This window comes from Oncorhynchus kisutch, linkage group LG6 (genome assembly GCF_002021735.2).
Source record: "Oncorhynchus kisutch isolate 150728-3 linkage group LG6, Okis_V2, whole genome shotgun sequence".
Taxonomy (NCBI): domain Eukaryota; kingdom Metazoa; phylum Chordata; class Actinopteri; order Salmoniformes; family Salmonidae; genus Oncorhynchus; species Oncorhynchus kisutch.
This window is the reverse complement of record NC_034179.2, coordinates 73685663-73707021: the sequence shown is the minus strand read 5'-3', so window position 1 is coordinate 73707021 and position 21359 is coordinate 73685663. Positions and strand designations below refer to the sequence as shown.

At 43.5% G+C, this 21359-nt stretch overlaps 1 protein-coding gene across 9 annotated transcripts in view; it reads left to right on the top strand.

Moving 5' to 3' along the window:
- The first annotated feature begins 4255 nt into the window (after positions 1-4255).
- LOC109897308 (dedicator of cytokinesis protein 7-like) overlaps positions 4256-21359 on the top strand; it is a 44032-nt gene continuing 26928 nt past the window's right edge. For 4 of the 9 annotated variants that reach the window (XM_031827444.1, XM_031827442.1, XM_031827443.1 and 1 more), the window contains exons 1-12: positions 4256-4428; positions 7175-7259; positions 8170-8345; positions 8683-8751; positions 8904-9243; positions 15350-15435; positions 15638-15704; positions 15917-16066; positions 19218-19298; positions 19555-19711; positions 19944-20074; positions 21173-21266. In XM_031827444.1, the coding sequence (XP_031683304.1) occupies positions 4379-4428; positions 7175-7259; positions 8170-8345; positions 8683-8751; positions 8904-9243; positions 15350-15435; positions 15638-15704; positions 15917-16066; positions 19218-19298; positions 19555-19711; positions 19944-20074; positions 21173-21266 (1486 nt within the window). In that variant the 5' untranslated portion in view covers positions 4256-4378. Of the gene's footprint in view, positions 4429-7174; positions 7260-8169; positions 8346-8682; positions 8752-8903; positions 9244-15349; positions 15436-15637; positions 15705-15916; positions 16067-19217; positions 19305-19554; positions 19712-19943; positions 20075-21172; positions 21267-21359 lie in introns of all 9 variants that reach the window. The other 5 variants (XM_031827434.1, XM_031827438.1, XM_031827437.1 and 2 more) reach the window with 2 other exon arrangements.

Genomic DNA, 21359 nt, shown 5'->3' with positions numbered 1-21359 from the left:
CACCTCTCCTCTAGCTCCCTGGAGGGTCAGGGGTCAGTCCAGGGGTAGAGGTTCGGAGAAAACACTCTCCTGAAGATGCAATGTGTTGATGCCTTTCGAGCCACACAATCAAATAAGCATCTGCCTGCCCATCAGTAGAGGACAGCAAGAGATACTACTGCACATTATCTTGAACGTTATTGATTATAGCTATTGTCATGATGGGTAATTCCTTCATCATCAGTGTTCAGCTTGTGAAGGGGATACCAGTATGTCATCCTTGGTAACACTTGACTTATAGTCAACAGGTGTAAGGCTTTATTTCTTGTTATAGACGTATGAGCCTGTCTTATTATGTATCATTTCTTTGCATGTGTTGTTTCTTGATTTAGTTTCGTACATGTAGCCAATCATACAGAATCTCTGTACATTGATAAACCTTTTAGCATGTAATTTTTGCATGTTTGTTTTCCTCCCCCGACATGTGGTTTTGCTAAATTGTGAGAGCTTTCATATGTAAAAACACTAGAGGTTTGTTCTTCCTTTTCTCCCCCTCAGCACTTAATATCGTAAAAGCCTTTTTATGGCTGCTGAAGTAATGTCCTGGAGCTGGGCCACAGTGAGCAAGTGGTTAATGATTTTAATGGGACCCCCCCCCCCCCCTCTCCAGGCCGATAGGGAGAGGTAGAGGGGAGGGGGTGGAGATGGGGTGTGCTCTGGGCATGGGCACGTGGTGGGCGAGCAGGTGGATGACGGGCAGCTGAGGAGTGGATTCTGGGGGAGGGGAAGTGACATCCATTTTGAAGGACTCTTGGGGTTGTGAGAACCCCCTGACAAAAAGCTAAGCCCATCTGGAAGTGAGGTGGGGGCTGTTGTGTGAAAGAGATCCAGTGGGTGGTGTCTGACACGCTCTCTTTTGTTCTTTGGTAATGCAGTAGGGATGGAAGGGGTGGGGGGCTCTCTCGGCTGTGGGGGAGGGGCAGCGACTCGAACAATAGTGCCGGTCTAGGAATTGAAAGCCTTCGATGAACAGAGGAGGGCTAAGGAGGAGAGAAAAGAAGGAGGCTAGAGAGGTGGGAAGAATAGAGCAGGCGTAGGTACTGTCCACTGACAGTATTAATCATTGCTATGTGAACAATCACAATGCAAGGGCACCACAATGTCACTGCCAAACATTCGAGCGCTTCATTAAATTGTTGATTATTGTGTATTTGTATTGTATTTGCTAGACATTCTACTGCACTGTTGGAGCTAGTAACATAAACATTTCACTGCACCTGCTATAACACCTGCAAATCTGTGCACGCGACCAATAAACTTTGATTGGATACTGACATTTAATTCCCAAATATGACATCAGCGTGATATTTATAGATTTGTCTGGACAGTGTCTTGATGGTAATGATGGCTGCATTGTAGTGGGCAAGATGCTTTTATGTAATATCCAATTAAATGTCCAATTAGTAATGTGTTCTGACTTACCAATGGAGAAAAGGATCATGATGATCTTCATTGTCTGGTTGTCATGACAGAAGCTCATAGTGGTCTACATTGTCTGGTTGTCATGATGGAAGCTCATAGTGGTCTACATTGTCTGGTTGTCATGATGGAAGCTCATAGTGGTCTACATTGTCTGGTTATCACGATGGAAGCTCATTGTGGTTTACATTGTGGTTGTCATGATGGAAGCTCATAGTGGTCTACATTGTCTGGCTCAGTGACTCTTGACCACCTGAGAAAACACATTACAAATACAATACCTAGGCTCTCACAATGTCTAATGCACACATGTCGCCTTTTAAAGCAATACTCTTCATTCTTCATTCTCAGGACAACCATGGTAGATAAAGGTATAGTGTGGGCATTGTAGTGGAAGCAGTGGACGTACATAGAAGAGAGAGAGAAAGTGAGATTAATTTGTCTTCATTAACATGGTCTCTGGCCCAGACTCCTGCCTGCTGTTAGCACTGAGCCTGCCTGCTACCCTGCTCTACTCTGAGAGGTTGGTTCCATGCACACACAAATCCCCAAGATGTCTGTCCTTCCTCTGCTACAGCTCCAGCCTCTGTCTGTCATTCAAGGTTTATTTATCCCCCCCTCTCACCCCCCCAATCTCTCTTTCTCTCTCCGTCTCTCATTTTTCATAAACCTCCATACACCCCATTATTCATCTGGCATCTTGCAGACAGAGCAGAGCGGGAGCTGAGTACCTGCAGCAGCATGCCAGGCAGGCTGCTTTCCCTGGTGCTGAATTGGAGGACCATGGGGAAGAGGGAGAGTGATGAGGGGTGGGGGCGGGGTTGCAGCAGGCAACTCCATTTGGTAATACTTTACTGATGGAGGAGATGGGGGTGGGGAATGAAGGCAGACAGAGCGGAGGGAGTGGTTTTACAGTAAATTGACAAGTGGTTCCTGTGGAGAAGGATCGATAAGAGAAGGAGAGAGGGAGAGAGATACATAAAACAATACTTACCTTACTAGCTCTGACTTTGCTGAGAGCTACTTTGAGTAAGCATGTACTTACTATGACTGTGCCATGTGGTTGTCCGATCCTAGCTATCTTAAGATGAATGCACTAACTGTAAGTCGCTCTGGATAAGAGCTTCTGCTCTCATTGATTCATTTCCCATTTAGTGTTACCTGCTAATTTCAATTTGAGATGAAAGATGGACCAGTTATAAGACATCAGGGACAACCCCGTGGGGACACATTGTGTCTTGAACTTTGGTGTACCTCCTTTTCATTTGCTTCATTGTAAGCCATTTGATTCCATTTGAAAGGAGGCAATCTCCTTTGGGTCTTAATTAAGACCAACGTTTGTTGTCTATCTACTGAAAGGCTACAAAGAAAATCAGAAACTGCAAGATAACGCTACAATCAGAGTCTGTCACTACAGTGCTAGCTAGTTCTGTTGAGCACCATGAACCACGAAATCAGAAATCAGAAAGAATCATGAATCTGAAGACCCGCCCTTCTTAGAGAAGAGGCTTGGGCCCTACCCCTTTCCCCACAATCATGGTGAACGTCTCCCTCTGCTGGTCAACAGTTAGTAAAGCACCCTTGCTGAAGGGAGAGGCAGCATTTTGCCTCCTGGCTGACGAGGGAAATGTGATACAGTATATTACATAGATTCCCTCCAAGAGGGGATAATGGAATAAACATGAAATACTTGAGCATGTTATGAATATGAATGTGAGGTAAACATATGTTGCTGCTGTAGAGATACACCTAGAGGAACTAACCGTTTACGGGATGGGCATATGACCATAATACATATTCATCCCAAATATGAACACACTATCCTTGTGTAGTGTGAAGAGTATTCTAATGCACACAACATTATCGAGGTAGATAAATGATTTAAAAGGTGTAAATTAGCACACCACAATGTAGCACTGCTGAATTATAGGGCCAGTACACATCCTCTTAGATAGACCTTGTATGCGCATGCCAGACATAATTAACAGGATTAGATCTACTTAACCAAATGACGAATGAAATAGCTCCCTCCCTGGTAAAAAAACAGATTATTTTTTTCAGCAATTGGATTAGTTGACCGCCGGGTGAGGAAAATAGGAATCAGACGACAGTCATCTGTCTTGTTGACACAGGCCTAGGTCTATTGGCTCAAAAAAGCCTAGCAGTTGAACAGTAGTCTATAAATCTATTTAATCCCTAGCCGGCTAACCTAGTACTTCACAACCCAACCTTTTCTCTTGATAGCATTGCTTGATAGCCTACCATCCTCTTCAACCTCCTTGAGCTAAACAATATTGACCTTGTTCAGGTGCCACCTGCCTACTGTGTTGCACCTGCCTACTTGCATCACTGCAGATTTCCCAATTCCCCAATGGGTGCATAGAAACAAAAAAATGGCCTACTGCAGATCCATATCCGTATTATAGGCCTGTAATATATGCAGTGTGATTTATGAATTTATGCATTAATTGTAGTGTTTTGCTTTTGTTTTGACAGGTAGCTAGGACAACAAAACTGTCAACAGGTGACACACCTACGGGCCTTGACGTTGTGTTTTTCACTTGGTATACATGTTGAACTAAAGTAGGTCTCGCTTTTCAGCAAACGTCCTCAGTTTTCACACTAATGAAACCCCAACTGTTGAGGATATGGGCCATTCGCGGGCGTGTGACAGCGTTACTGAAACCGGTCAGGTGAGAATTTTGAATGCACTGCGGACGATCCCATACAACACAACCTTGTATTTCTGCTCCCAACCACTAGGAGGAACACTGGGATAGGCACCGTGGCGTGGTGATACAAGGAAGCGAACTCCAGCAGGACAACAAACGTATCGAAGTGCAGGAGTGTGTGAGAGAGAGAGAGAGAGAGAGAGAGAGAGAGAGAATAGTTCGAAGACTACACTAAATGGGGACGCGAAATGGCATCTTCAACCAACGAGAGGAGGGCATTTGCTCACAAAATTAATCGGTGAGACTCATAATTTGTATGTACTCTGTAGGACAGCTAGTTCGTGTGACATGACGGACAGACCGAGTAGTACAGGATTTAAGGGCATCACTGATCGTAAACCGCGCAGACTGAATAGGAACTGAGACAGACGGAGGCCAGTCTATTGTTCAGCATATGGACTTCGAATTAAATGTGAATTTATCATTCACCCTGCCATTGTTTAGAAAACTAAAACGATTTTTCATACCTTGCGATTGTTTCTTTGTTGCACACACAGTTAACTAGATCACAGCTCCTTTTGCTGGTAGGCTGACACTCGAACCATCAAACATGTTGGCTACTAGTTACCTAAATTACTTTATTTTACATTATCTTGAGGAGCCAAAAGTAAAATGGATATAAAAGTATAATTAGTAGTTATCTAGTCATACCAGCCGTTGTATTCGCTTTCCCGTCGACCTGTGGGATAACAAGGCGTGGGTTGGGTTACTCTAATATTGTTGCGCTGCAAATGAACTCAGCTTGATCCTCTGTGCTGTCACTCCTAGTTCAAGTCATACTGTGTAGAACTCTTCCTGGGGATAGGTCTGTAGATGGAACTGAAACGTCTAGTTCTTATGGAGTTCTGCTACACAATGAAATCAGAAGTAGGCAAGATGGAGTTCCCCTTTTCCTGTGGAAAAGTCAAGTAGCCGAGGACAGTATCTTTATTATTATCCACAGAGTTAGATCAGACCTATAGTCGAAATATCACCTTGCATGACATGATGCATTTTCCTGTTCCACCATTGTTGAGTTCATACTTGTGTTCATCAAAGCCTTGATCAGGGAACGGCATGCTAATCCATTGATTGCATGGTGGGTGGGTATAGGCAATACATGGTAGTACATGCTAATAGCAGGTGTCGTTCCGCCCCGTCACACACAAACACACACTTTCAGAAAAAAAGCACTAGCCTAGCTGTTCACCTTGCAGCCTTCATAGAATCGTCTGAGAACCTCCTTCATGTTATGGGTGTGTGGCCCTTGGAGGCTCCTGAGAGCAGACTGGATATTTTATTAGAGACATGCAGGTGAACATGTCATATCAAAACCAACAGGGAGGAAATCTCAATGACATCTTGGAATGTCAGCAGTCCAGTACGAAACAGTTAACAACACAACTCAACAGGCCCATACCTTGTGTCTCGTATTATGACTTTCCGACTGGCGCATACCAGACTTATTATACTCACTATGGTATGTACCCATGTTTCTCGCCATCACATGATTATCATATTGAGTTAGCCTAGCTAACGGTGAATGGTGCTGTTCCCTCTGAATGTTGACTGGCAGCCTACTAGTTCAAATTGTAGCAGCTTACCTACTACTAGGCTATAGCCTAACATAGTAATAACCGAGTAGAGTGCTGAATTCAACAGCTTAGGCCTAATCATTGCTACAGTTACTCCTCTCTCCCCAACTCTGTTATCGTCCAGTCCTTTCTCTCTCCCTCTCCTCAGTGGGAGCCAGTCCATTGTATCGGTTCAGGATGCAGGAAAGGGTGTGACAGGGTGTTCCGTCTATTACCCTTGGAGGCGATAGCTTTTCCTTTATCCTGTCTAACGTGGGGATTGGAAAAGGTAGCACATTTTAATGGTAGAACAACACTATCACAAACATATTGTTGTGACTGACGCCTCTCTCAAAAGATTGTTGTAGAGTTCCAGCATAAAAGGGTTGTGTGATTTGGGGTATCAGAAGGGGGGGTGGGGATGGGTGTAGTATGTCATGGGGGGAAATTAACTTTGAGGGTCTCCTTTTGAAGCAGAGAGCAGTGGCATTTAACATGTGGAATGAAGACATAGTTTGACCACAGCGACCGTGACCAGGGAATTTTGGAAGCGTTATGTGTGCGTGCAACTGTGCATGTCTGTGTGGGAGAGTCTGAGAGTATGAGATGGCCAGTCCGTTATAAGGTTGTGGAAGAGCAGCTGCATGCTGTGTCTCTGAGAGGATTGGGGGCCTAGTTTGACTTTGTCCCCCCTCTCTAAGCCTCCCATTTGCTATTAGTCCATAAAGGCCCAGGCCAGGGGCAGTGAGAGAGTTATGGCTCTCTGCCTGGTTTCTGTACTAGGCCCACCGCTCCTCTCTTCTCCCACAGATCCGGCTTGACTCCCATTCACAACAGCTGCTGGCATTCAGCACTGCTTCTAGTACCAGCTGCTGGGGACTGGGTCGTGGGGAGAGAATGGATAGCATACATGGCTGCTCACATCTGATAAGAAGTCAAAACTGGAAAGCTATTATGAAATCTAAGGCAGGCACATAATTATGTATAAAACACATCCATCTAGCATTACGTCTGGGAGTAGCCTACATATTCATAATGTTTTAAAGCAGCAATAAGCTAAATGTAATAGGTTTAACTCGGGGTTATCAGCAGCAAGGGTTTTGTTTGGCTTATGTTAATTGGCTTATTTGCATGTGCATGATAATGGTGATGCAATTCTATTTTTGGCACCTCGCTGGAGAGATTTTAGCTGAGTATCTAGATTATGGAGCATATTTGCATACGAATCTAACGCGTGCAAGTTTGGACATCAAATTAGTTGTACTCAAGTTAACTGTCTTTATCCACTGACAGAATGATTGCTATTCTGGTATTTATTATGTCTAGACTTGTTTCTGTTTGGCTTCCTGAAGATACAGCTGTGAATGAAAAACAGTTTTTCCCCTGTTTGAGCGTAACTGAACTCTACCGTTTCCTGTCTGTCTCTGTCAGGACGGTGGCTGCAGAGGTCAGGAAGCAGGTATCCAGAGAGTATGGCTCCCCTCAGCTGTCCAAAAAACGAGGAGCACACCAACCTGTAAGTAGGAGTGTGTTTTCTGTTTTTAGGTATATCACCTTGTCTTAGGTCAAACATTAGGATGGACTTTCTACGGATGAGTTGAATTTACTGCTTTGGAAACAAACAACTTTTAAGGAGGTCATCAACCACTTAGGATGTCATCTATTTATGTATAAAAGGGCTAGCTCCGCAGTGCTCTCATTGAAGTGGAGCCAGTGTCTATGTATATGACATGCCTAGTTAAATAAAGGTTACATAAAAAGGTGTGTCAAAAGTAGGTGACGTAGGCGAAGTAGGCGACAATGGCGACGTACGCAACGATGGCGACGTTGGCGAAGTAGGCGACGTTGGCGAAGTAGGCGACGATGGCGAAGCAGGCGACGTAGGCGACGATGGCAACGCAGGCGACGATGGCGAAGTAGGCGACGATGGCGAAGTAGGCGACGCAGGCGAAGTAGGCGACGATGGCGACGCAGGCGAAGTAGGCGACGATGGCGAAATAGGCGACGTTGGCGAAGTAGGCGACGTTGGCGACGCAGGCGAAGTAGGCGACGTAGGCGACGATGGCGAAGTAGGCGACATTGGCGAAGTAGGCTTAATCACTCATATTATCCATCTCTCTTCTTTGCTCACCATCACGGTGTGGCCTGTAGCTTGTGTTCCTGGTGGAATGTTCAGGTGTATGAATATAATGCTTCTCTGGGGCTGCGTGAACAGAAACGGTGCTCTACTGAATGACCAGTTGAGGTTCAAAATGCTCCGCTGCCCTTTTTTAATATGTCACTCATTGCTTCAAGGCACACCGACCGAACGGAGCAAACCTATCTCAGTCTGTTCAAGGAAACGTGTCGCTCAGTACAAACTGTTCCGCAAACTGAATGCACCTCAGGTATTGATTGTTGTGTGTTATTGATTGATTGGTTGTCAGGTGCCGCTGACAGAGGTGGTGGAGCCTGTGGACTATGAGGAGTATGTGAGTAGCCACGCCCCTGGGGCGGAGCCTGGCCCCCTCAGACAGCTGATGGAGTTCCCCCCAGATGACCTGGAGCTCCTCCTGCAGGACAGAGAGTGTACTACACTGGAGCCCCCTCTGCCCGAGGAGGAGTGAGTCACACTAACACACATACTATGTACATTATGTACAGTACACACACCAGTGTTTCCTCTAGCATTATGTCCCCTTGCTTAGCTCTGTTTCCACCTGCCTAAAAAAGTTTGGCTTCAATGTTGCCTGGATGTTGTGTTGAATTCCTTTGTGCCCCGCCTAGAAAATAATCTAGAGGGGAAGACTGACACACACATGCTCACACACATAACTAGGACTTCTTGACACACTTTACACAGCATTGTCAATCTACTGGACTGGCAGAACACCCTGTACCTTTCCTATGCCATTGTAATATTTATGTCATACTATATAATTCATGTGTTTTTTCCACAGCACCTTTGACCCAAGAGTGAGAGATGCCTTGGCTGTCTACACAGATGACTGGTTGATCATTCAGAGGAAGTGAGTGTCCCTCTATCATGTGTTCCATGCCTCCCTCTTTTCCATTCCTTTATCCACATTGATTTACAATTGATTTGGTTGCAATGGTGCCCATGATGTGCATTATCTCTGTGATTTAAAGTTGAGGATAATGTATTTTGTCTTGTCTGTAGGTATCAGCGTTATAGTACAACCCACACCCCCCACAACTCTGAGCGCCAGAGGGAGAGGCAGCGAGGGCTGGTTAAGCAGACCTTTGAACTGGACGAGGCTGCGGCCACTGACCGCCAGGATGACCAGGACGATGCTAAGCGACGGTCAGTCTCTCTGGATGACACGCCCCGGGGTAGCTGGGCCTCCAGTATTTTTGACCTGAAGAACTCATCGCCGGACGCCCTGCTGCCCTCGGTGCTAGAGCGCACAGCTGCAGAGGACATGGACCGCCGCAACGCTGAGGCCCGCCTGCAGGGGCGCCACTCTGACCTGCTGGGGCTCTTCCCTCCTCCCGACGAGGTCTGTCCCAAATAATAATGTTATCATCCATTCACTATTCACTTCTGTTTGGCTCAGTTGTTGCTCAGCACGTGTTGCTGAAGTGCTAGCCGACTTTGTGTAGAATGATATAGCTATAACATAGAAAGCTATATCGGAAACTATATCAAAACGTAATTATTTATATATACACTGCTCAAAAAATAAAGGGAACACTAAAATAACACATCCTAGATCTGAATGAATGAAATATTCTTATTCAATACTTTTTTCTTTACATAGTTGAATGTGCTGACAACAAAATCACACAAATTATCAATGGAAATCAAATGTATCAACCCATGGAGGTCTGGATTTGGAGTCCCACTCAAAATCAAAGTGGAAAACCACACTACAGGCTGATCCAACTTTGATGTAATGTCCTTAAAACAAGTCAAAATGAGGCTCAGTAGTGTGTGTGGCCTCCACGTGCCTGTATGACCTCCCTACAACGCCTGGGCATGCTCCTGATGAGGTGGCGGATGGTCTCCTGAGGGATCTCCTCCCAGACCTGGACTAAAGCATCCGCCAACTCCTGGACAGTCTGTGGTGCAACGTGGCGTTGGTGGATGGAGCGAGACATCATGTCCCAGATGTGCTCAATTGGATTCAGGTCTGGGGAACGGGCGGGCCAGTCGATAGCATCAATGCCTTCCTCTTGCAGGAACTGCTGACACACTCCAGCCACATGAGGTCTAGTATTGTCTTGCAGTAGGAGGAACCCAGGGCCAACCACACCAGCATATGGTCTCACAAGGGGTCTGAGCATCTCATCTCGGTACCTAATGGCAGTCAGGCTACCTCTGGCGAGCACATGGAGGGCTGTGCGGCCCCCCAAAGAAATGCCACCCCACACCATGACTGACCCACCGCCAAACCGGTCATGCTGGAGGATGTTGCAGGCAGCAGAACTTTGTCCACGGCGTCTCCAGACTGTCACGTCTGTCACATGTGCTCAGTGTGAACCTGCTTTAATCAGTGAAGAGCACAGGGCGCCAGTGGCGAATTTGCCAATCTTGGTGTTCTCTGGCAAATGCCAAACGTCCTGCACGGTGTTGGGCTGTAAGCACAACCCCCACCTGTGGACGTCAGACCCTCATACCACCCTCATGGAGTCTGTTTCTGACCGTTTGAGCAGACACATGCACATTTGTGGCCTGCTGGAGGTCATTTTGCAGGGCTCCTCCTTGCACAAATGCGGAGGTAGCGGTCCTGCTGCTGGGTTGTTGCCCTCCTACGGCCTCCTCCACGTCTCCCGATGTACTGGCCTGTCTCCTGGTAGCGCCTCCATGCTCTGGACACTACGCTGACAGAAACAGCAAACCTTCTTGCCACATCTCACATTAATGTGCCATCCTGGATGAGCTGCACTCCCTGAGCCACTTGTGTGGGTTGTAGACTCCGTCTCATGCTACCACTAGAGTGAAAGCACCGCCAGCATTCAAAAGTGACCAAAACATCAGCCAGGAAGCATAGGAACTGAGAAGTGGTCTGTGGTCCCCACCTGCAGAACCACTCCTTTATTGGGGGTGTCTTGCTAAATGCCTATAATTTCCACCTGTTGTCTATTCCATTTGCACAACAGCATGTGAAATTTATTGTCAATCAGTGTTGCTTCCTAAGTGAACAGTTTGATTTCACAGAAGTGTGATTGACATGGAGTTACATTGTGTTGTTTAAGTGTTCCCTTTATTTTTTTGAGCAGTGTATATATATATATATATAATATAATAAAAAATCAAAGTTAATTACATGTAGATTCTGTTGCTAAAAATCAGGCAGTTCCACCATAGACATTGAACCACATCAATGAAGTGGATGTACAGTACCATGGCCTTCTCCTCAGCCATGTGACCATCTGTTTGTGTATCTTGCCTCTAGGGCTGGGTGATATGGCCAAAATATAATATTAAGGTATTTGAAAAATATATTATATTTTTAGGGTTTTTGACGTTAATTTATGTTTTTGAATAATTCAAGTTCTACATTTGCTTCGAGTAGTGCGTGACCCTAGGGTGGCAACACATACAGTTCATTCGGGAAAGTATTCAAACCCCTTCACTTTTTCTACATTTTGTTACGTTACAGCCTTCTAAAATTGATTAAATAAATAAAAAATCCTCATCAGTTTACACACAATAACCCATAAAGACAAAACAGGTTTTTTGACATTTTTGTAAGTGTATTATAAAAAATAAAAAATGAAATCCCTTATTTACATAACTATTAAGACCCTTTGCTATAAGACTAGAAATGTCGCTCAGGTGCATCTTGTTTCCATTCATCCTTGATGTTTCTACAACTTGATTGGGGTCCCCATTTTTAAAATTCACTTGATTTGACATGATTTGGAAAGGCACACACCTGTCTATATAAGGTCCCACAGTTGACAGTGCCAAGCAATGAGGTCGAAGGAATTGTCGGTAGAGCTCCGAGACAGGATTGTGTCACAGTGGCCTCCATCATTCTTAAATGGAAGAAGTTTGGAATCACCAAGACATTTCCTAGAGCTGACCGCCCGGCCAAACTGAGCAATCGGGGGAGAAGGGCCTTGGTCAGGGAGGTGACCAAGAACCTGATGGTCCTTCTGACAGAGCTCCAGAGTTCCTCTGTGGAGATCACAGAACCTTCCAGAAGGACAACCATCTCTGCATCACTCCACCAATCAGGCCTTTATGGTAGGGTGGTCAGACAAAAGCCACTCCTCAGTAAAAGGCACATGACAGCCCGCTTAGAGTTTGCTAAAAGCCACCTAAAGACTCTCAGACCATGAGAAACAAGATTCTCTGGTCTGATGAAACCAAGATTGAACTCTTTGGCCTGAATGGCAAGCGTCACATCTGGAGGAAACCTGGCACCATCCCTACGGTGAAGCATGGTGGTGGCAGCATCATACTGTGGGAATGTTTTTCAGTGGCAGGGACTGGGAGACTAGTCAGGAAAGAGGGAAAGATGAACAGAGCAAAGTACAGAGAGATCCTTGATGAAAATCTGCTCAGGACCTCAGACTGGGGGGGAAGGTTCACCTTCCAACAGGACAATGACCCTAAGCACACAGCCAAGACAATTCAGGAGTGGCTTCGGGACAAGTCTCTGAATGACCTTGAGTGACTCAGCCAGAGCCCGGACTTGAACCCAATTGAACATCTCTGGAGAGACCTGAAAATAGCTGTGCAGTGACACTCCCTATCAGACCTGACAGAGCTTGAGAGGATCTGGAGAGAAGAATGGGAGACACTCCCCAAAAACAAGTATGCCAAGCTTGTTGTGTCATACCCAAGAACACTCGGGCTGTAATCGCTGCCAAAGTTGCTTCAACATAGTACTGGGTAAAGGGTCTGAATACTTATGCATATGTGATATTTCATTTTTTTAAATAAATGTTTTTAAAAAAAATCTGATTTTGCTTTTTCATTATGGGATATAGATTAATGAGGAATTTAATCCATTTTAGAATAAGGCTGTAATGTAACAAAATGTGGAAAAAGTCCAGGGGTTTGGATACTTTCCTGAAAGCACTGTACATTCTAAGTGATTTCAATGGGTCTTTCTCCATTCTGATTGTTTTATACTGTTCTATTCAACTTCAACCAATTATTTCCATCAATTTCTGCACTCATTTGAGAATTTCCACACTACCACGTAGGGCTGCATGATATGGGCAAACGATCTAGGCCTTATGTTTGACAAAATGTTACAATTGCACTTGTGTGAACATTTTTTAAAAATTACAAATATTTTTTATTTTTCTTATTTTTTTAACTAAGCAAGTCGGTTAAGAACAAATTCTTATTTACAATGACGGCCAAACCCGGACGACACTGGGCCAATTGTGTGCCATCCTATGGGACTCCCAATCACGGCCGGATGTGATACAACCTGGATTTGAACCAGGGACTGTAGTGACCAGGGACTGTAGTGACCAGGGACTGTAGTGCCTTAGATCGCTGCGCCACTCGGGAACTGTTGGAGTCATGGAAATTCTGTAGTTCAAATATGATAGTGGCACTTTGAATACAAAGTGCTGTTTGACATGACAATGAATGAAAATGCAAGGGAGGAGTTATTGTGACGGAGTAGGAACCAAATTGTTTGGTAAGTGTTTCCTAGGGGACCCTATAATCTACTTTGAATGTTTTAATTTAGCTACTTCGTGTAGTTAACATTCATGCTTCGCTTTTTCCTCTTTGATTTAGAAGATACTGTTGCACAGACAACATGCTGATTGAGGTCTACACCATCCCTGGTATTATCAGGCTGTATAGCTAGTTATGTTTGTTCTGACTCAGTACAGTTATTAGCCAGTTAACTAGTGATTAGCGTAAGCGACTAACGTAATTTAGGCCCAACTTGCTAAGAAAAGACAAACGAGATGTTTGCAGATGTAAGAAACACAAACTAACAGTGTAATTCTAGAACATTAGTTCGTTTATATTAAGAAGCAAATAGAAAAACACATCGCTGTCATCAACATTGTCATTACGAGCATTTCACTACGCCCGCAATAACATCTGCTAAATTCTGTGCCATTCTGTGTACTTCTGGCCCTTCTTTGGACACTGTGTTAACTATGCCATACAACTCTCCTTCCGTGGCCTCCAACTGCTCTTAAATGCAAGTAAAACTAAATGCATGCTCTTCAACCAATCGCTGCCCACACCTGCCCACCCGTTCAGCATCACTACTCTGGACGGTTCTGACTTAGAATATGTGGACAACTACAAATACCTAGGTGTCTTGTTAGACGGTAAACTCTCCTTCCAGACTCACATTAAGCATCTCCAATCCAAAATTCAATCTAGAATCTGCTTCCTATTTCGCAACAAAGCATCGTTCCCTCATGCTGCCAAACATACCCTCGTAAAACGGACTATCCTACCGATCCTTGCCTTCGGCGATGTCATTTACAAAATAGCCTCCAACACTCTACTCAACAAATTGGATGCAGTCAGACCTGTACGCTCTCATTGGCTGGCCCTCGCTTCATACTCATCGCCAAACCCACTGGCTCCAGGTCATCTACAAGTCTTTGCTGGGTAAAGCCCCACCTTATCTCAGGTCACCATAGCAGCACCCACATGTAGCACGCCCTCCAGCAGGTATATTTCACTGGTTACCCCCAAAGCCAATTCCTCCTTTGGCTGCCTTTCCAGTTCTCTGCTGCCAATGACTGGAACGAACTGCAAAAATCACTGAAGCTGGAAACTCATATATCCCTAGCTTTAAGCACCAGCTGTCAGAGCAGTTCACAGATCACTGCACCTGTACATAGCCCATCCCACTACCTCATCCCCATACTGTATTTATTTATTTATTTATTTAGCTCCTTTGCACCCCAGTATCTCCACTTGCACATTCATCTTCTGCACATCTATCTCTCCAGTGTTCAATTGCTATATTGTAATTACTTTGCCACTATGGCCTATTTATTGCCTTACATCCCTTATCTTACCTCATTTTCACACACTGTATATAGACTTTTTCTACTGTATTATTGACTGTATGTTTGTTTATTCAATGTGTAACTCTGTGTTGTATGTGTCGCACTGGTTTGCTTTATCTTGGCCAGGTCGCAGTTGTAAATGAGAACTTGTTCTCAACTACCTGGTTAAATGAAGGTGAAGTAAAAAAATATGTGTATATGTGCTCAAAACATCTTTTGCATGTGCTGCATTGACCATGCAGACGGAACATAAGTGTCTTGTGGTCGAAGAACAACAAATGCGCTCCATGAGTGACGGGGAGGGGCTAGGTCTGTGTGGAACGCGGCATGGAGAGAGAACTCGAGGAGCGGAGTAAACTATAAAAATGGACGTTACACACATTTAACAAACAAAACAAACCAAAACATTAAAATACCGTTATAGAAGGTAAAGTAAACGCCCAAACCGGTCCGTGCATCAATACCGGTATACCGTTTACCGCCCAGCCCTACTTGCCTCTGTCTCCTTCTCACGCTCTCTCCCTCCTTCGTTATGTCTGTGTACACACTACTGTGGTGTCTGTGTCAACGTTGCCATGGCGTCTGGCTGTGTAAATGTTGCCGTCGTGTTTATGTTCTCACGGCTATGTGTGTGTTGTCTGACAGGATGAGGCTGTGGAGAGATGTTCTGTCCCAGAGGTCCCCAAAGAACACTGTGGTCAGAGGATCATGGTCAAGTGTCTGTCCCTCAAGTGAGTGACCATCTGTCTGTCCTTATCGTTCCTAAAATGATCTTTGTCGGTCACTCTTTCACTTATACCCTTTCCACACTAATGTAAAGTGCTGAGTCACAGTTCAGGTCAGCACAATAGTAAATACAATTTGGCATTTTATTAATTGATCGATCATATTTCCTTCTCATCCAAACACATGTGCTTTTTGTACCCCCTACAGATTTGAAATAGAAATTGAGCCAATATTTGGGACCCTCGCTCTCTATGATGTCAAGGAAAAGAAAAAGGTACCCATGAGTTTTCTAGAAATGTTTAGACTGTGTACATATAGAGCATGTTTATTTTTGAATGATCATATTATGCTTATGTCATGCTGAGCTCAAGCTTTGACTGTTTGCATTATTCTAACTCTTACTATGCCTCAAAGGTCTTGTGCTTTAAATCTCAAGAGTCAATATGGAATTAATATCCCTTGACATTCATCTCCTCCCTCTCCCAGATCTCAGAGGACTTCCACTTTGACCTGAACTCCGATCAGATGAAGGGCTTGCTGCGCCTCCACACGCCCCACACAGCCATCTCCACCCTGGCCCGCTCAGCCATCTTCTCCATCACGTACCCCTCTGCAGACATCTTCCTGGTCATCAAGGTACTGGACATAGGGCCACTAGGGGGGGCACATACATAGAGCCCAGAGAAGGCTCTATGTCACATTACAAACTACTGACTCTCTGTAGGACTGTTTCTTGGTCTGGTCACATGTTCAGGAGAAAACCCCTAGTCCTGTCCATATGAACTGTTAAAGATAAAAGATTTTGTATATTCTATCCACCTACCACAATGTTTTTTTAGGTGTGATCTGAATTACACAGCAAATTCTATGCTGTTAAATAAACACTGAGTGTTAAATGTAACTCTGTTCCAGTGTCAATACGTTTCCGCACTTTTCAGTGTGAAATTAACACTTTGCTTCGTGTAAAGCCTTATTTGCATATTTCCCTGTGTGCCTTATCTTTCGTGTGATTTGTAGAGTTACCACCCATGACTGTATTTGTTAGTGACAGAGACATGACTGTTGCATTCATTCATTTTCAGTCCTGTAGCCTTCACTAAGTGAGATCCCAGGCGAATATGTTATCATTAAAATGACATTCTTTAAGACAACACAATCCATATTTTATAAGCCTTATTTTGAGGGCCTACTTTACCCTAATACAGTGGCCTGCAACTCATGATTTACAGGCCACATCAGGTGTGCAAGTCAAATATTTTTGGGGTACGATATATATTTTGTTTTTACAAAACATACACATCCAAAGACAGCACACAAACATCAATGACACCGTATCTTTGAACGCGACCCAGTCGTTTGTTATAAATGTTCTTGCTTGCTAGCCAACTGTGGCTAACTTGCAGTCATGTCATCAAGGAGCAGCCAGAATAACAGCAAAGTGGCTGCATTTGTTTAAGCTGTCTAGTGGCCATTTATTTAGATGCATCCATAACAATGAGCTGATGATGTGTGAATTCGCCTGGCATAGAACATGCGCTCACTCGTCAGGACACTGTTGTTCAGAGGAGATAGCCAACAACACAGCTACAGTAACACAATCACTTCAAACTGAAGTTGGAAAGACTGCAAATTAGCTGTCCTTCCATTTGACCTTTTTTCAACAACAAAAAATTGTTAGAAATAAAATGATGCCAGCTGATTCATGATTTTGACTTGCATAGAAACGCTGCCTGTCTCGTCCCTACTCGTTTATTACTATGGGACAGCAGGAGATTGAATTTGAATATTAAAACAATGTTGCAAATGTCGGAGACACAGACAGCAAGGTTTATACAAATCTCTGCAGTTGAAATCTAAATGTCGGTCTAAAAGATAAATGAGATCATGTCTAGATGATTTTTATATTGGAGGTCAAGTTTATAAGTTGCCTGGCTGGGCTGAGGAGACAGTGGATTGCGCAGTCAGATAGAACAGAGTATAAAGGTATTTCAATGTCATAGATTTAGCCGGAGGCAACTTGTGGAATAGACACCAGCTGGAATGCGGTTTTAACCAATCAGCATTCAGGATTAGACCTACCCGTTGTAAAATTAAGAAATTTCTCTGCCGTTATACTGTAAAATGAGTGAATTTTATCTCTTGTATAAGACATTCTAGACATTAGTTTATACTGGATTAAGCATACATTTTCATGAACTGTAATTTAGTTATGTTCCAACATTACCTCCGTCTTGTGCCAATATCAGTTATATTTTAGATAGGCTCTCTTTAAGGTTTCTATATCTTACCTATCATATTAATATCAGTTTCTGACTCAAATATGGCAAAACAAACAAGTGTAGTGTAGCGAGTCATTGTACCATCTAAACCACTGTGAAATGTATTGTATTTTCAGCTGTTTGAAGCTGGTGGACAAAACCGAAAGTAAAAAAGACACAAAAATAAAACTTAAGAAGAGTCAGCATAGAAATAGCGCACATAGAACAGATCTACCGCTTCTTAGAGTTGCTTTCAATGAGAATGACATATCCACGTGAATTAGGTCGGGTTGCCCAAAAATCTATGTATTGCTGCTTTTTAATGTTCTCAGTTTTATCCTTTGAAAATAGACATGTAAAAAGATTCTGGGGATAAGCATGCACATCTTCAATATGTACCCATTGTTCCTCTGTAGTGCATTTAACTCTATGTCGCAATAAGAAGACTTGTGTGGTGAGTTGACGCAATTCCAAGTCTGGAAGGTTTAAACCCCCCTCAGACTTAGAAAGATGGAAAACTTTCCTTTTTATTCTTTGAGTTTTATTTGCTAATTCTAATTATGCTGGCTTGCAAACTGGTGTCATTTCCATTGGAATCAAGCTAGAGTGGAGATATCCAAAATGTTGAAATATTTTCACCCACAACCTGCATTCAGAATGACTGCCATGGTCAGGAGGACTAAGATGCGAGACTACCTAAACCATCTAAACTGGAACAATCATTTCAGTAACGGGTGCAATAAGTCCAACTAACAGATTGGATTAGTTTAGAAAAATGTATGTTATCTTTGTGTAGCATAAGAATAATTAATCAAATATTTATTTATTTATTATTATTTATTTTTTAAATCTACCTGAAATAGAACACTGGCTATTAACACCAACACTGGCTATTAACACCAACACTGGCTATTAACACCAACACTGGCTATTAACACCAACACTGGCTATTAACACCAACACTGGCTATTAACACCAACACTGGCTATTAACACCAACACTGGCTATTAACACCAACACTGGCTATTAACACCAACACTGGCTATTAACACCAACACTGGCTATTAACACCAACACTGGCTATTAACACCAACACTGGGGTTCTTATGTAACACAGGACAATCAATACAAGGTAACACTGGCCAGTTTGCTGTGTAAACTGTATTTGAGCAGACCATCCCAGACAAATCAGTGGAATATCCTTCAGCCACCAGGAAGATTCATGCCAAGTGACTTTGCAATACCTTATCATGGCTGCATTATATCACTTATTTACTTTAGATAAAGTTCTGTAAGCTTTGCCACAGGTGACAGTGAAGTGCAACGACCTATTTGTCTTTACCTAGTGAATGTGACATGAGTTATTCTGAAGATGCATCCAATATTTGCAGTTCATATATTGCTTTAGAAATGTGTGTGCATGCACCATGTGTGCACCAAGTGCAAATAATGGTCAGGTCAGCAATGTACACCGTTACACACGTGTGTGTGTGTGTGTGTGTGTGTGTGTGTGTGTGTGTGTGTTTCAGCTGGAGAAAGTCCTTCAGCAGGGAGACATAGGGGAATCCTGTGAACCCTACATGGTCATGAAAGAGTCGGACTCATCAAAGGTAACAGTAAGTTGATAGTATCTATATTCTATTGGTCTTTTCTTTGCCTGTGTACATGCCTGTATGGGGTCATGCACATGGGACTCTGTCCAGCTGGGTAGCCATCAGCATTTCTCAATTCGGCTTAGTCCGACAACTGCAATATTTGCAATTCGCTATTCTGTAGATCAATGTCCAACAAACTCTAAAACGTTACTACAGTATCACCTTGCAGAGGCCTTTTCTCAAGGCCTTTCTCAAGTCTCTCTCTGTTTAGCACAAGGAGAAGCTGGAGAAGCTGCGTCTTCAGGCGGAGACGTCGTGTAGCAGGCTGGGGAGGTACAGGATGCCCTTCGCCTGGACGGCCATCCACCTGGTCAACATCGTCAGCAGTGTGGGGGGGCTGGAGCGCTCCGACCCCGACTCTGACTCTGGTACTTATGACCTCTGACCTCTACCAAACACCCCCTGGTTTAATCACAGTTAGGATGTCAGGCACACAGACACACACACACACAGATTCTCTCTTCATATACACATGGAAATACACGTTGGAATTCCTTACATCAGTCACACTCAGACACTTGTTGAATTGTGGATGTAACAATAATTTCATAATAATAATTGTTATTGAATGTCTAAACGGATGACTTGTCTTTTTGTCAGAGCGGAAAGGCCATGGAACATGGAACGAGAGAAAGAAGAAAGGGTTTGAGCGGATGAGTGTGGGAGAGGACATGTGTAACTTTGCCACCTTCCGTCCAGCCACTCTCACAGTCACCAACTTCTTCAAACAGGTCAGTCAGAATGTTGTGTGTTTGCTACCCAGGTGTACAGTGCCTATCATAAGTATTCACCCCTCCTGGATTTCTTAAAACATTTAGTTGCTTTACAAAGTGGTATTGAAATGTTTACAAAGTAATACAAATGAATAAAATGTCTTGGTTATGTAAGTATTCACCCTTTCGTTATGGCAAGCCTAAACAACTTCAGGAGTACAAATGTGCTTAATAAATCACATAATAAGTAGCATGGACTCACTCTGTGTGCAGTAATAGGGGTTATCATGATTTTTGACTGACTACCTCATCTCTGTACCCCACACATACAATGATATGTAAGGTCCCTTAGTCACGTAGTGAATTTCAAGCACAGATTCAACCACAAAGACCAAGGAGCATTTCCAATACCTCGCAAAGAAAGATGGGTAAAAAAACTAAACCGGACACTGAATATCCCTTTGAGCATGGTGAAGTTGTTAATTACACTTTGGATGGTGTATCAATACACCCAGTTACTACAAAGATACAGGCATCCTTCCTAACTGAGTTGCTGGAGATGAAGGAAACCACTCAGGGTTTGCACCATGAGGCCAATTGTGATTTTAAAGCAGAGTTTAATGGCTTGCTTGCCAAAATGTTGCACTGTCCCTTTAAATCTCCTAGAATGTGTATGGCAAGATGTGAAAAAAGTGCTATCACAAAGATCAACATTTGAAGTTTTGAATTTTTGAGTTTGAAGAAATTGGAAAAGAATCATGTGCAAATATTGCACAATCCAGATGGGCAAAGCTCTTGTGAGTCTTCATGGGTAAGTCTCATATCTGTAATGGCTGCCAAAGGTGTTTTGAATGTATTGACTCAGAAAGGTGAATACTGATTTTAATCAACATATATTTTTCATAATTTATATTTTATACGATTTTATCTTCCACTTTGACATTGCAGAGTATTTCTGTAGATCTCTGACATAATAGAATATAAATAAAAAATCCCACTTTGTAACAAGAAAAATATGAAGAAATCCAAGGGGTTTGAATACTTGTTATAGGCACTGTAACCTGTCTGTGTGGTTTGTGTCTGTGTGCCAATATACTATGATCTTTGTATCTGTAGGAGGGGGACAGGCTGAGTGATGAAGACCTCTACAAGTTTCTGGCAGACATGCGCAGACCGTCCTCTGTCCTACGCAGACTGAGACCTGTCACAGGTACCTACTACAGTACCTCCTCAGCACACACATATATGTTTATATATAGTCACCTGCACAAATTCTATAGGCTGAATAGAGAATATATTTTAG